General features: G+C 41.4%; 1 protein-coding gene across 2 annotated transcripts in view; it reads left to right on the top strand.

The window, feature by feature from the left end:
• SPATA6L (spermatogenesis associated 6 like) overlaps window positions 1-12,556 on the top strand; it is a 34,135-nt gene extending 21,579 nt beyond the window's left edge. For both annotated transcript variants that reach the window (XM_054987097.1, XM_054987096.1), the window contains exons 9-13: window positions 1,877-1,920; window positions 2,884-3,062; window positions 5,314-5,407; window positions 8,986-9,101; window positions 12,051-12,556. In XM_054987097.1, coding sequence (XP_054843072.1) covers window positions 1,877-1,920; window positions 2,884-3,062; window positions 5,314-5,407; window positions 8,986-9,087 — 419 coding nt within the window. In that variant the 3' untranslated portion in view covers window positions 9,088-9,101; window positions 12,051-12,556. The remainder of the gene's footprint in view (window positions 1-1,876; window positions 1,921-2,883; window positions 3,063-5,313; window positions 5,408-8,985; window positions 9,102-12,050) is intronic.
• The last annotated feature ends 4,242 nt before the right edge of the window (window positions 12,557-16,798 follow it).

Raw genomic sequence — 16,798 nt, 5'->3', positions numbered from 1 at the left:
CCTCCTGTGACCAGGTTTTCTTACCTCAGCATGACTATTTCCCCAGCTACAAGGCTAATGAAACCATGCATCATGAGGAAAGTCAATATTTATTTAATTTTTATCTTGTCTTTCTACTGAGGAGCTCCATATGGCATGTGGCTCTCCCTCCCCTGGGGTTCCCAACTATGGTTTGGGAATTTCTGGAGATTTGGGGATAGAGCCTGGGGAGGGCAGGTTTTGGGGAAGGGGGGGCTTCAGTGGAGTATAATGTCAGAGTCCACCTTCCAAACTAGGCATTTTCTTCAGGGGGACTGATCTCAGTAGTCTGGAGATCAGTTGTAATTCCAGGAGAACTCCAGCCCCCACCTGGAGGATGGCAACCCTCCCCCATTTTATTCTCACAAACTGTGTGAGGTAGGTTAGGCTGAGAGTGAGACAGTGACTGGCCCAAAAGACATTCAGGGAGTTTCTAACCACTACACCATACAGGTGTTGCTGGTGCTGAATTGGGCCTAGCTCTATAAATAAAAATAAAATGATGAGATTGTTTTCATTCTGGAAAGATCCAAAGGTATTTCAAAAAGTGACACCCCCCCCCCCACAAAGGACTTGCCACTTTGAAGAATAGATTTGAGTTCTTTAAAGACAGCTGTCTTCCAAATAAGTTTAGGACACTTCTGTACCATAGCCTTACACTTGTTCGATAATTATTCCGTCTCCTGAAAGCTGGAATTTTATGAGTGAGGCTGGAGGTCTCTATGAGGAACATGACTATTGTACAAATACCATCTCCAAACGGTCATTTCCAAGTTTGTAATGAAGATACAGCATCTGTTACAACTGATTGAAGTTAACAGATGATTTTTTGAGAATTGCATAGTTTTAATTTACAGAGTCTTTTCTGCAGTGTTGTTTCACAAGATTCAGATAAACTAAAGTGTTTATCCTATATCCTGGACACACCACAGTTCTTTGGCAAAAGCACTGCAAATACAGGAAGAAATCCTGTCTAAAGCATTTCATACATTGGTCATCCTATTGACCCAAGCATAGCTATTTAGAATCCAAGGTTGTCAACTAACCAGAAAAAAAATGCTTGAATGGGTTGTTTGTGCATGTTTACCTGTGGGGGGAAATTCCAGAAAAGCAGTGGGCATGGCCAGTTCTTTTTTACCTGGAACGTTTGTGGCTGTAAACCTTAAGAGCTGCCTGGGTCTAGAAGAGAAGAGCCATCCAGAGGTAGAGTCCAGCAGTTTTAGGAAAGTCCATGGCTAAAGCCGAGCATTTGATCCTTCAAAAAAAGGTTGGACTTTATCCATGGACACTCATAAACTACTGGATGGCTTCACCTTTGGATGGCTCTTCCAGACCCAGGTAGCTCCACTCCTGGACCTTTTCCTGGTACCAGAATATTGGATTTCTGATACAGTTGGAAACAACTTTTTAAAGAGCTGCTGCTGAATTTCTTGTTTCAAAAGGAAGGTTCTAAATTCTGAATGTAAAATATTGCTGATAATGAACCGAGCAAGAAATGTCCATATCCATGGAAAGGAAATATTCATTAATCATTTTCTTAGTCCTAATCCTGCATATAATACATCTATATGTGTGTGTTTTTGTATGTGCCATCAAGTTGCAATCGACTTATAGCAATCCCAGCAAGGGGCTGTCAAGGCAGGTGAAGCAGAGGTGGTTTGCCATCGCCTTCCTCTGCAGAGTCTTCCTTGGTGGTCGCCCATCCAAGTACTGACCCTCCTTAGCTTCTGAGATCTGATGAGATTGGGTTATACCATGCATGCAGCCTTTGCTCCCCATACATCTATGTGTGTATACATTATATAAATACAATATAAATATTATTTTAATTCTTTAATATGAATTTTATTTCTTTCAGCATTATCTTTTGATAGCTGGAAATCGTCATGTCCTGCAGCTAAGGTAATTTAAGAAGCTGCACATGTAAAATCATAGCTTGTAAGTGAATTGCTCAAATGTACACAATTCCTTGATAGGGCAGTGGCTGATGCTGGTTGCCTGTAATGGTACTGAATTGAGATTAGCCAATGAACACATATGAAAAATGATACTTTTGTGGGTTGTGTATAGAAGGATGCAGTTTGCATCTTTTTTCAGCAGAATGCCCTTTAGTGTTCAATAAAAAGTATATATAACTAGTCCTGATCAAGGCCAGTCAGTTTACCTCTCTGCTGACTTTTACTGTGAAGAACATTTAGAATGATGCCCACATTCTTGCTTTCAGGGACTTCAGATCTTTTTATGGCTGCTTCTGAAGCTCAGATCTGCAAGATGGGGATTTTGATGATGGGAGGTCTGATTAATCTGAGAGCTGGTAGTTCTCTTGCTGTGAATACACACACAGCTTGGATGCACTTCTGGCTTCACTCCCAGATCTGGTGTCACTGGTGGCAGCTGTGGCCAGGAGTGTCTTTTTACTCATTAAGGTTGGTTTGTTTGGCTGTTGCAGTCTCCCCTAGAAATGGTGACTGGCTTCACATGATACCTGTCTAGTTGTGTCTTTCTATGGCTGTTTCAGGTTGGAAAAATGGCATGGCAGGGGAGGGGGGAAATAACCTTTAGGCTGGGCTATTGTCCATTGGGCTGTGCCTTTGAAGAATGTGTGGTTACTTCAGTCAGTCTAAACATGGGACTCCCATCACACATCTGGTTTTGACAGCACCCAGGGTAGACCTGAGAATTCATAATGTGCACCTGGGCCATTGGTTGCTGATGACTGAGTGTAGGAATATCTATATGTATGGCAGCTTTAGACATGGTCTGACTGAAGAGCTTGTTCTGCAAAACTTGTGGCATACGTCTGACATGTTCCAGTTTTCCAATATTGTTGTTCTAACCACTGGAAAATTCTTCATTGTTTCACAGGTTATCAGAGAGCCAGATGGCTGCAGCTGTTCTGATCCTGTTCCATCATCTCTTGAAACAGAGGGAGCTCTCAATTACTCATGCAGCAATTCTGCATTAGACCACAAAGCACTGTTTAGCTGTCCAAACCGTTACCAGTCACCAAGTCCTAGTGGAACATGGGAATCTTCCCAACAGAGGTTATCATTGCTAGATCATTAAGTGAAGGGCTTGAATGGCTACTGCCAGTGACCAACAAGTGGCCCACAGTGAAGAGGAGCCTATAAAAGTGGCTGCTGTTACTCCTCCCCCATTTTTACCAGAATTGGCAGTTGGCCCTATGGAGAAATGGAAGAAAGGGAACAAGCTGACCTGAAATGGAAGAGGTGGTCACTACACAGCAGTGGGGAGGGAACTGCCAGCCTGATTTCATTGGTGACGGGCAGATGCCCTCTCACTGTTGAAGATGAACTGAACAGCAATTGCTGGCCCTGTGGGCAACTGCTTCATACTGCCATGGGCTGTTGACTTCCCACTTCCTTACTTGAGCCCATAGCAGCCCATGGAACCAGAGACTGCAGTTTCACAGAATCTGGCGGTGTTGATGAAGCATCTTCCTGTTGCCAGAACATCCCGGCTGGTTGTTTCCTCCCCATTGCTGTACAATGACTCTACTTATGCTTGGCATTGGGGCCAGCAATTGCTATGGCATTGTCTGTCAGTATTGAGGGAGAACCTGCCTAGTGTTACAGCAATCAGGCCAATGCATTCTTCCCCAGGGTTGCATGGGAACATTCAATAGAAAAAGATATGATAAGTTCTGGGGAGAGGTAATGGGACAAGGAATGGCAACAGTAGAACAGCAACCAGAATATTTATTGCACACAGCCAAAGACCATCACAATCAAGCAAATAAAACACATAAGCAAAGCATAAACACCAAATGATAAAACTATAATGTCAAAAACATATAAAGATGCTTTAGCTGCTGTTTTCATTGTAGGATGTATATGTAATACTGCCAGGAACTCTGTCCAGAAGAGGCAGAGAGGAACCTCTGTTCCTGAGAGGTTTGACGGGATTCTATGGAGGACTGCTATTTCTGAGAGTCCCTTCCTAGCTACAAGTTTCAGAGACAATCCCTCTGATTCTTTCTCTCCCATGCTGACTGGAGGATGCAGTGCAATGACGCTGATCGAAGCAGATTAAGAAAAATAACTACACAGATGAGTTCATATCTAGGCAGGTCCCATAAACAATCCTGACCTTGTGCTATAAGTAGCCCAAGAGATTGGAGAGAATTCCGTACATTTGAATCCCTTTGTCATTGCCTTGCAAAAGAGACACTTTGAGATGCACAGTCAGCGCTTTGGTGAAAGTTGACCTTCTGAGCGGAATGATGCCATTTGGTGTCCATAATTTCAAGAAAAGTACAGTTGTTGTTGTCAGAGAGGTCAGAGGCTGAAACATCTTTTTGGCAATCACTAGTAGCCTCAAGAGGGCTGTTGCTAAAGAAGTCTATAAATGGCCACCTTGTCTGCGCTACACTGCATACAGGATTTGAACCAACTTCTTCCCACAAAAATAATGCAAGCAGCAACAACAAAAATCCAGTGGTGTGCTGGAAAAAAATAGTTTTATTCCAATATACTGCCCTAGGTGTGGAAAACACCTGATATTATTATACAGGTTCACCTGAAGTAGGGGCACTATATTGGAATAAATCTACTGCACCACTGTTTTTTGTTTGTTTCTTGCTCCATACGTAGTGCGGCCCTCTTCTCTGGCATCACAAAAATGGCATTCTGACATTTTGGAGAGGAAAATATCGAAGTTGTCATTTTGTCCCAGTTAAATAGCAAGTGATTACAACCAAGATCCAAACGTTTAGAAATGAAGCTTTATTTTTGGTGCCACTGAGCTTCTACCAGGATCTTGCACATACCCAAGAGCTCCTGCGTATGCTGCAGATCTCCTCTCCCTTCTGTTGCTGCTTGTGATGCCCTGCTGAGGGAAAGGGAGCTCTTGAGCTAGCAATCGCATGTCTATTCCTCCCCTCAAATTCACTCCAGAAGGTCACCAAACCCTCAGGATGCACCCTTAATGCACCACAAGGAGCTATATGATGGAGGAGGGAATGTGTACTTTGTAGCTCTTGGGTATATTCCTGATATTGTTTGGATTCTGGCCTGTGCCTGCATTTGTATCTCCATCTGGCTTTTTAGTATAAACACAGAGCATTACAAGGCCTTCATGCAGCACAGTTCTCACAACGTACCTTCAGGGCCTTTTCGTATTTGAGACTTAAATTCATTTCTGCCTTTCTGCTTGTAATACAAAGGTGCACCTTGCACTGACTAAATAGCTGACTGACATTACTGGAGTTACCTGAGGGGGTTGTCTGTGAGATAATTAAAAGCATATCATGATTCGTTGTCTAACATTTTCCAGGTTATACTCCAGCCCCAATGACGCCTGGGAAGAGATTAATGAGAGAGTAAGGAACCTCTTAACCTCAGAGGAGGCCAGGCAGAGACTTTCCCTTGTGAGTATGGTGCACTTTCACAAAAACTGCTGCCACTTGCGTTTCAGCAGCCTGCGTTCTTACCCTTTCTTCTCATTGGCAACTGATATATCTTGCCTCCCTTAGCAAGTACCCTGCAAGGTAACAAGCAGGCTTTGGATACAGCGTAGGGTCTAGGTCTTGGGGCCAAAGTTGAAGAGATGCAGGGGAGATTGAACCGTCTTTGGTCAGCTTATTTCCCCCCCCCCCCGCCACTGAAATGAAGTCACAGAGCTGGAAATAGGGTCATAGCCTTGGGGGAGGGGAGACAGGTGTTTAAACCTCAGTATTCCCAGTCTAGGTTATCTCCAGCTGCTTTTCTCCAGCACTGTATCTTTCATCCTGCAGCTGGAGGTCAATTTTGATAAAAAAGATTAGGAAGAGTTTAACATACCATCCCCCCTACACTTCCAATTGTATCTGTTCATTGAATGTCCTAACTGTTGATCATGTTGTATTTTGCTCAGTTAATGTCTTAGCTGTTGCTTGTATTATATTGACTTGCGCTGTGTGATCCACCTTGGGTCTTAGTGAGAAAGGCAGACTTAAATAAATAAATAAGATCAGCTCCCCCCCCCCACCTTTTCCTTCTAGCTGCACGTTGATGAAAGAAGACTCTTGGGAGAGGGCTTCTGGATAATGTCTTGCTTGGCCCTCAGTGAGGGAGCTAAACTGTGTTTGGATTGCATGGCAGGGGCTCAAACGGGGGTATCCATCCACACGTTAAAAAGGCGGAAATCCTCCACACGGATGTTAGGATAATAGCCCGGCCCTTCCACTGATGGAGAGCTAGATGGGTCTCTTCTTGCAGTCTTAACTGCCGGTTTTGCCATCTCCATGAGAAGTAGGTCTAGTATGGCATTGTTTCTGTAACTGTAACAGAGAATGGGGTGAATCTGTGAATGTGTTGAGGCAAGGTGTGCCAAAGGATGAGTTTAGCTTCTCGAACTAAATAGGAGAAGAAATGGGAAAGCATGGGAACTGGGGGAAAGTTAGAGGGAAGTATTACTTGCTGATATTGTTGAATTAAAAATGTGGCAAAGAGGTGGTGATGACCTCCATGAGACAAACTACAAAGGATAAGAATGCTGAATGTATTTCAGAATTGATGAGGCTCCACTCACATGAGCAGTTGGGCTGGATCAGACCAGTGGTCCATCTAGTGTGGCATTTTGTTTCACACAGTAGCCAACCAGGCTCCCATGGGATACCTGCAAGCAAGGCATGGAGGCCAAAGTTTCCTCCCATTATTACCTCCTGGCATTGGAACTCAGAGGGTTCCATGCCCTTGGACCTGAAAGCTCCATTTAGTCATCATGGGTAATTTCTGTTGATGAACCTGTGTTTCTAATCTTCTTTTAAAGCCAGCTACACTGATAGCCTGTTCTGGATTACTCTGGTCAGGCCTGATTCCTATACAGGCATATACTTACGGAGCTCTAAGAGTCTAGTTAGCTTTCTCATACAAAAACATTTAACTCCTGGAAAGAGATAAACCTCAGTAGTGTTTAGGTCCATTACTGGGTATAATAAACAAGTAATACTGTTAGAAAAATCTTTGCTTCCATTCTAAGCTTTTATTACACATTCTTTATGTCATATTCTCAATATTAGCTTAATCAGTAGAAAATCATACCATCCATTATAACTACATAGATTAGTTACAAGTCCAAGAAAGTATCTTACCCCAAAGATAAGCAGGTCACAGGCAAGGGGTTCCTTCTAACAAGATGAACCCAATTAATTCAACTTCTTATATTCATAGGGTTTCAGAACCATCTCCTAACAATAACTAACTGTCCCTCTTGATGAGGGCTCACGTTCTTATATTCTTATAACTTCACATTCTAAATATCTTATAACTTCAAACACCATTCAAGGTTATATATATTTGAAACATCTTCTCAAAGTATATAAAATTGTTAGTTCATTCTTGCTACATTGTATCTTAACAAAGTCTATGTAAAATTACAGATTAAAAGCTTCTCATACAAAGGAGTATCTTTTGGCCATCAACCGATATATCTATCCTTGAATCAAATCTTCACATCTGTGAAGTAAGACATTCCTGACATTCTCAGATGTTCTCTGCACCTGGGCTTCAACACATCGTACCTATTGATATGAGTTAGATGGTTCTTCTAATCTATACAAGGCCATTTAACTATGTTATTCCTCTGTTTCATGCCTCTCTCCAAGGTTTTTCTAGTCTGGGCCTCCAGACTCCCTTTGTGGGATATCTAGTTGTGGGGCCAGCCCAGCCCTGTTTCTGAGTGTAAAGACGTCTTCAATGATCTTCTTGGTCAAATCCAACAACAGTTCCCCTATATTATTAGCTATATCCATGACAGGCCATCAGGGCATCCTGTGTCAGGAAATTCCACCAGTTGAGTATTCTTTGAGTTGAAAAGTGCTTCCTTTGTCTATCCCGAACCTGCTGTCTGTCAACTTAATCAACCATTCCCATTGCCTCATCCTATCTAGAAGGAAGACTCAGTGGTTGAAGGTCAGAATCTCTGGAAGCATTGATTTAAAAAAAAAGATTGAAAGTAGCAACTTGAGCATAATCATGTATAAATACTTAGAGCTAAACTACACAGATGAATTACATGAGGACTCTCAAGTAAAGGGAGATGCAACGTTAGCTGGGAAGAGTAGTTTGAATTTGACCTCTCTATAGAGAGCTGGCTAGATCGCTCCTCAGAGAGTTTGTTAATTTTACCTCTCCAAGGAGCTACAAAGATAGCTCTTCAGAGGATTTCCTCTTTGCCTCCCCCAAGACTCTGTCAATTATTAACAAACCCTCTGAATAGCAGTCTTTGCCTACTCTGTAGAGAGATGAAATTAACAAACCCTCTGAGGAGCAATCTAGCCCACTCTGTAGAGAGAGGTCAAATTCAAGTTACACTTCCCAGCTAACATTGTGTCTCCTTTCACTTGAGCGTCCTCGTGTAATTCATCTCATGTGGTTTAGCTCTGTGAAATTATTAAGGCTTTCAATATTATTGGTATTTCAATATAGGCAATATAGTATAGGCAACAGTATTTTCTAAAGAGTGGCCCCCTTTAAGGAACTGTGGATCTGCTAGCTTTTACAGTATGAAAGCAATCCTTTCTCCCATTTGAGTGCATAGTTCACTTTTTAGCTTTAACTTGTAGACTCTCATAAAGAGCCCTTTTTCTGCCCATAAATTTTTGTAAGCAGTTCACATCTGCCTCTGTAATGTCAGTGTTATGCTTTGTTTGAATCAGAAACTGCTTTCGCTCACTAATTTCAAACATTCTGAGAGACACAGATCCAGGTGAGTTAACCCAAACTGACACTACTTGCTGTTGTCCCTCTAAACTGATATTCTCCTAATGAACCTTAATAGAAATGTGCTCTGACCGACAAAGCTGCAAAGGACAGAGGAGGTGTCATACATCAATTGTTCTTGAACATGTAGTGATAAGCCATTTTTAATTCTTTGGAACACCTGATATATTTTGTTTTTAGTAAGGCACATTTTGCAGTGCTGATGTCGATGAACAACCAAGTTAACAGGACAAGTGTTTTGCAGGGAGCCACCGACTCTGAGATTGATGATGTCCTTGAAAGAAGGTCTGTCTCTTTGAGGTCTTCCCCACTGTGTGACTCACTAGGACAAAGATACTGTTCGTAGCTGTCATTGGCAAGGTATGCAGTTTTAAAAACGTTCTCTCTTTTTTAAATTTAAGGCATTAAAAAGGGAAGACAAAAAAAAAAGAGCCGGGAAGTCTAGATACATCTGAGTACATGCCTGTAAGATAAACTTATAAAACTATTCTGGGCAGTCATATTTCTTGAATGTGTACCTGTTCCAAGGTTAACCCACAATTCAAAGTCAGTAGAAGGTGACTTGATGGGTAATTAAGGTTGCCTTATCTAGATCCTGATGGTGCTTTCATCTCCGGAAAGCACAAGATTAAGAAGAGAAGCTAGACCTGCGAAGCTTCTGCCTCACCCTGGAGACTTTAAGCAAGTGCAAGCCACTGCCTGATCCCAAAGGTGCAGCTGTGTCATTTGACCAATAAAGTATGCAGTTTGATTGTGTGCTGCCTTGAATATCTGGGGGCTGAAAAATGCCCCCTCCATTTACATACATAAACAGTTCTGTTATTTGATACCTTGTTTACTATGTTTTAAAATTGCTTCTCTATATAGAATGGTAAACACTACAACAAACAAAAGCTACTACCCACCCTTCCCCAGCACAGCCCATCAACAAGAAAAGGAAAAAGAAATAAAGAGCTGCATGCATAGACAGCTGAGAGTAGAGATTTTAGAAAAGGAGTCGGGTGTATCTGTGTAAACAAGGAATAGAGGAAGAGAGGCATCACTGCTTCAAGCATGTTCTATGATCCCTTTGAAAATTGACATAGCTGTGGAGATTCCGCACATGTTGCTTCTGCATTGAGGTTTTCCTCTGATCTGGCTTCCAGATTGGAGCAGAATTTTTCAGAGGATCCACATAATGTCATCCTCTAACCATCCATCCTCCAGGTTTTCCCCTGTTTTGCTCCGATCTTTTCCAAACCTGGTTTAATGTGATATTTTGGGAATGACTGCAGTGAAAACAGGTTTGCATGCTATGGGAACAGGCGGGCATGCATTTTTGCAGGCCCTGTCTAAATCAGCTCCATTTTCCTTGTGTCAGCCTCCCCTCTCTTGCGAACATTTCCCATCACATGTATGCCACTGGAGGTTTTTTTTTTTTTAAAAAAAGTACTAATTTCTGTCACAATAGTGTAAATCTATAACAGTATAGCAATTTCGGGTTTTTTTTTTTAAAGCCTGAAAAATGTGCTCTGGTTGTACATGGGGAAAGGAACTAGAGACTGCATGGGACTGAGTTGAGGAAAGTGTTGGAGAAACTGCTGTGTAAATACTGTGTTGCAGCTGCAAATGCCTCTGCATTTTCAGTGGCATTGGGAACTACACGGAGAATTGTTGCTGTGTCTGCCATAAATGGATTTACTCTGAAGCATGAGGTAGATGTAACAAGCCCAGGTTTGTTATGTGCATGAGCCGGGGTCGGGAGAGCCTCAGTTTTATCCTTTCCTTCCTTCCTCTTCTTGCATGCAGCTCAGTCACAAAAGACTTTTACTTTTACAGTATATAATATGGTTTGTGCTCCTCTCCTCAAACCAGGAATCCAAGATGTAATTCTGGTTATCAGGGAAGACAGCAAACCATACATTATTATTTGGATGCCGAAGTCTTTAATTGTCCACATGTATGCAAAAAGAGGAGATACTGGGGGGGAGGGAGTGCTTGTGTTGAAGAATTTCTCCAGGCTCACTTGCTCAGTAAGGTTTGGGTACTTATTCAGAATTAATTACCAAGGTTTGCTGTTACTTCTGATTGATGCTTGTAGCGCTTCCATATGTAGTATATGCCTTATCTTCCTGTGACTACGCTTTGAAATGGTTATTTCTAAGATATTTTCTCATTTGGGAACCTTATTTTTTTATTAAATGTATGTAGAAATGCATTTCCTTGATCTAGATAGCCCAGGCAAGTTTGATATTGTCAGATCTCAGAAGCTAAGCAGGGACAGCCTTGACTAGAAATTAGATGGGAGACCTCCAGTGAAGGCCAGTGTCACTCTGTAGAGGTAGGCAATGGCAAACCACCTCTCTTAGTCTCTTTGCCTTGAAAACCCCAGTAGGGATGCCATAAGTCGGCTACGACTTGCTGTCACTCTCCGCTACCACCAGAATTGCAATATTGGAATTTATTTTTAATACATAATGAGACAAGGAGACTAAAAATCCACTTTATCCAAGAGACAGATGGTTAAGTAGCAAACAGAAAGGCAGTTTATTGAATGTAAAAAACTTCTATTGTATTTCAAGCATATATGCTCTTCATGGGTTATATAAAGTGGAATTTTCTACTTTGGTTTTTTGGGTAGCATCTATCACTTCGTAGATTTCATAACATCTACTGTGTAACAGTAATTTGTATTTTTTATCTGTCAGAATTTTCCATGATGATGGAGCAAGTATAAGGGCAGCTTCTTAACTGTGAGATTCCCAAAAAGGAAACTATAACTAGCAGCATTATATACATATGGTGCAATTCTGTTCCTTTTGAAATCAGTGGCAAAACTCCTACTAATAGAGCAAAATTGTTGCTGTAGGTAATTCTGCATACTGTTTAGAACTTTGACCTTCAGATGGTTCTAGAGAACCCAGATGTTCATCAGAGAGGAGATCAGGAGCAGCAGACAAGCTTCTCTGACTACTTTTCCTTGCAAAGCTCAGCCCTAGATGTCAGGTGGGGGCATGTTTGGGGCAGAAGGCCTATAACTGGCCAACATCCTGCACAAACTGATGGGCACCCTTGGGCATGTCCCCAGATCTTTCTCATAAACACATTTGGTGGCAGACATACACAGTCTCCCACTGATTTAGGTACAAATGTTTAAATAAAAGCAGAAAAGCGTAGCATGTGGTCTGCTTCAGAAACGTTTTATTCAGAATTATAATGGGCTGACTGTATTGTATGGACTCTGGTGAATATATCACCCCCCCCCCTCACAGTATTAAAGTTGTTTAAATGCAGGGTTTTGTTGTAATATTTTGTCCATTTTGCTAACAGATAATAAAGTGCCTTCGCAGAGATAATGCAGTCCCCTTGGGATATGGAAGACCTCTTGGTGCTAAATCTCCATTCCGTAACAGACTCATGGATGAAATAATTTTCTGTGTGATGTGTCATCCAAACTGGTTTGAAAACAAGTCTCTATATTTTATGATTGTGCTGAAAAAGAGTATTTGATTAAATGGCTGATTTATATATTTTCTATGGACTACAAACATATCAGCTCATTAAGGACTGAAGCAATAATAATGTTGACAGCATAATACATCCTTGGACTTGGGCTGTTGAAAGTATTTTCTGTGAAAGACTTCTTGGGATTTTCATACCATTATGGTCTTGTCTTTCAGCGGCTTATGGCTATGTTTAATTGAAGTGGTTTTGCAATGAATGGAGTTGCTTACAATCAGGGGGTGTCATTTTGAATTTCATCAAAATGTCAGTCATGTATGAGGAAGATTCATAGCTTCAAAACACAAAGACCCACTGGTGGGCTATGTTCAAGATTAAATTGCAAAGTATAGAATTTTCAGAGCTTTTGTTGTGGTTGCTTTTTGTATCTCATAAAAAATAAAATGCCACGGTATAGTGTCTAACCCAGAAACCTCCAACGGGTTGCCTGTGGGTGCCCAGTATGTTGCTTGTGGGTGCCTTGGCATTTCCTGAGAAAGCACGTTACCAGGCATCCTTTGGCTTGGCAGTAGACACAGGGTTTCTTATGTCTCTGGACTCTCCCTGTGGCTGCTCAGGGAGCAAACCTTCCCCTCTCCTTAGAAACTGAAGCCAATTTGCTTCTGTTCCCCAAAACAAGGAGACAGTCCTGGCTTTCCTGTGTATTTTAGCAGTGTAGGAGATGTTTTGGAAAGGCTCAGGAGGTAACGCCTTTGTGTCTGCATGAAGTTCCTATCTGGAATCAGTTTTCTCTGTCATGGGACAATTTTAGCTTGGAACCTCCAAACCTTTTTTTGGAATCTCCCAACGTTGGGTGTAGCCAATGTGGTTGGCTACACCCAAATGACAGCCAGTTTGTGGATTTACCCTCACTGACCATGGCAGCCATTTTGTGGTGATGTCTCCTACCTTTTTTGAACATTCCAAAAGTGCTCAAAAAGACTTTGCAGATCCTCTATGAGTGGAAAATATTAGCAGGTTTCTAACACCAGACACTCTCTTTCCTACTCTCTTCCATGTGTAAAAAACACAGTTGCCCTCAAGTGGTAATTTTTACTTGAGTCTGCTCACCTCCACCAAACAGCCTTAAAGGAGAACCTTGAAATAATATGGTTTGGCAAGTAGATGTAGGGGTAAAATAACCAGAATACTGAAACAGATTCAAATAGCCAAAATTTAACCTTTAGTATAGATCCACTACAGATCATTCAAGGTATATTTACTGGTTTACTTCATTCATACCCCACTTTCCTCCCCCAACCCAAAGTGACTTATAACATTCTCCCAGTCTCATTATTCTCACAACTCTCTTAGGTAGTTTAGGCTCGGAGTGTCAGCAGCACAAAATCACCTAGTAAGCTTCCATCAGCAGGGTTGCCAACTCTGGATTGGGAAATTCCTGGAGATTTGGATGTGGATCTTGTGGAGCTGGATCCTTGAGTTAAATTACCAAAATAGAATGAAAGGCAAACCCTCAGCGTTTGCCTGCTTCCCTCTCTTCAGCCCTGAGGACATTTACTTCTCAAAACAGACAACTGCAAAGGTTGCTCCTATCATATTCGGGAATGGAAAGGATGACTTAGGCACTTGTCACACCTTATGGTAATTTATTATGGCATGGATCAGTACATCCCAAGCCTGAGTTTTCCTACCATATAAAAATTAGCCATCTCTTCTCTGCTGAAAACAGAACATAAGACTGCAGTGTCAGTTTACAGTCAGATCCTATTCTGAATTAGACACAGCATAAGCAATGGAAACAAATGGGCTTAAGTCTGTGACTGTGTCTATAATACTGTGTAGGAGCAGGCTCAGCATTGCGCATTAAATTGCAAGCACCCTGGTACAATCCTTCAAAGAAAGTGATGCATTAACCCCTATGCCCCCAACCCCTATAATTCCATTTTGTGGCATGAGTTGGCAAAAATGTAGGAGATTAGTGTACCGCTTCCTTAAGACATGTTTATCCCATGCATTTAAATTAGATTCAAGTTGAACCGTCATGGTTCCAACAGAAATGCCTAGGTCCTTGCAACTTTTCACCCACTGAACTGAACTGAACTCATCAGGTTGGTGCCAATCTTCTCTTTTTCTAGTCTTAGAAAGGCAGTTAAAACAGATTGATTAAGCTCTTGGTGGGACAACAGGTAAAGCAGGTGGTCTTTGTTTAACAAAATGGGTCAAAAATTGTGCAGGTGTGGTCTGGCCTCTCTAAGAAAGAGTTCTTAACTAACAGCCAACTCTTTTCCAAGGAATCCAAAGATGATTAGATGTTGCCTCTTGGGAAGTTAGCTAAAAGATACAGTTTCATTGCTGTTAATAGGATTCCACATCCTGACTGTGCTCTGGAAACGGTTTTCTGTGTGGGCTCATCTTGGGTACATGGGAAACAACAGTGCCTCCGAACATGTGCATTTCATTTAAACACAAACTTGGCATTTGAGTGGAAGAACTAGTTTTGGAAGATATATTTTCTAGGCAGGCTTAAGGGTAGGCATATCTAATCTTAGCAAATAAACTTTGAATCTGCCAGGAAATGAATACTGACATTTTTAATTAAAAGATTAAACTAACCTTGATGTTTCACTATTTAAGCTGCTTTTGTTAGGAAGAAAAAGAAACAATGACCTTGGACTCTGCTAATATATTCTTTTCAGCAAATTGCTAAGTCAAAGTTACATCTCAACAGTTGGAAGAGGATCAAGTAATTTTCTTTCAAAATTGCTGCTTTAAATGATTGTCCACCCTTAGCACCTTGTAGGAAGTGATTTATAGAAATGAGAACCTTAATGCAATGGCAGGGCTCTTTATTTCTGCTCTGATACTCCACACTGCACAGACATTGGACTGTACTCTCCAATTCATTTCAATCAGTAGAGTTACTTAACCTTGGAGGGAGTAAAATTCCACATGGCAAAGCAATGTTCTTCATCCCACTTCAGGATTTCAAGAAAATGATTAGGAAAGAATTAGAAATATTTTCCTGGCTGCCTCTCTGTCAGTATAAGGATTTTGTCCTGCAAACGGATGAACAATAAAGCTGAAAGGCTACTGAGAAAGATAGACACAACATGAGAGTTGATGCCAATTAATACTAGTGTAAAGGTATGTTTCCTTTAGGGTAGCAAAGCTGGAATCTGACTGAGTAGCTGAGACTCAGTTAAAGAATTACTTGTTCCATTAGCAAGGCTCAGGTTTTTTTTTGGAGAGAACAAATCTTGATCAGCAAGGCTGGCAGTGAAGGCTATACTTTTCCATTTTGTTTATTTGGGTCTGTCACTTCAATAGAGAATGACAAGGAAAATACTAAAATGCTAAAGCTGGTTTTTCCTTCTATTTCCTTTGTTTATCGGACTGTACATTATTTCACATTGCAGCAGCTCAAAAAGAGACCAGTGTTGAGCAATTTGGACACAGATCTGGCTAGAATAGACCACAACTAACGGGCATCATCTTACCCTGTGACTGGAAGACTAATGTCATTTTAAAGAAAACGCAGGACAAGCCCGTTCACATGACGATTCAGACACTGAACATCAGGCTCAGACTAGCTAGTTGTTTCGCTTTCAGCTCTGCCCCAATAAGGACTGCGCTGTCAGCTGCTGCAGTCAATGATCAAAATGTGCTCCATAGCTTTGAAAGTGGGGTGGAGGGCTTTGGATTTGAGGACATGTTTATTGTCATGGCCTTGGACACTGCACTGCACCAATATGACTCCTGCAGCTCTGACTGAGTTTGAGGGAACCAAGCAGCCTTAAGACTCATTGAAATCAATGTAACTAAAGAAGCTGGCAGTCATTTTCCCCCCGTGTATTTTCATCCTATGCTTCAACCAATGGGCAGCATATATGGTTCTTCATTTTATTTTCACGGCAACCCTGTGAGGTAGGTAGGTTAGCCCGAGAGAGAAAATGACTGAGCCAAGGTTACCCAGGAGGTTGCATGTCAAGGGATGATGACATGACCCTGGGTCTCTTTAGACTTAGGCCAACCCTTCAATCTCTATGCAACACTAGTTATCTTAAGTCCTCTGATTTGGGAGTGAGCCACATAAATGCAGTAGAATTTACTTGAACTACATGAATTTACTCATATAAATCTGAGTTCAATGGGACTTCCAACTAAATGTGCTTAGCATTGGAGTTTTAAAAACGTAGCCAGGCTTGCATCCCATTTTCATCACCAGCTAAGTGCATCCATTTTTTCCCTATAAAAAGTGATCTTCAATTTTGTTTAATGTTCTGTTTTCACAACTGTATCATAACAAACAATAATGCTATTAAATTAGGCAACCAAGCTGTTTCCTCTCCCCTGGTGCAAGAAAGATACTCATTTATTGCTTAATGTTTGCAGGTAAAAACAGGGCCATAAACCTTTTCTACTGTATTCCTTCATTTGTAAAAAAATACAAAATGAAAAGAACCTCTTGATTTTTTAGAAAAGATTGAATGATGGACGTGAACAATGCATCTGTGTCCAGACATTCTAGAGAGTTAGCAGCCTTCTGAAAAACCAGCTGGTCATTACATGATTCCTTGGGGGGATATTACAAGACTCCATCTGTTTCACTGCTACAA

The sequence above is a fragment of the Eublepharis macularius genome, chromosome 8 (assembly GCF_028583425.1).
Source record: "Eublepharis macularius isolate TG4126 chromosome 8, MPM_Emac_v1.0, whole genome shotgun sequence".
NCBI lineage: Eukaryota > Metazoa > Chordata > Lepidosauria > Squamata > Eublepharidae > Eublepharis > Eublepharis macularius.
Note: the sequence above shows the minus strand (reverse complement) of the source record. Positions and strands in the feature narration are given on the sequence as shown.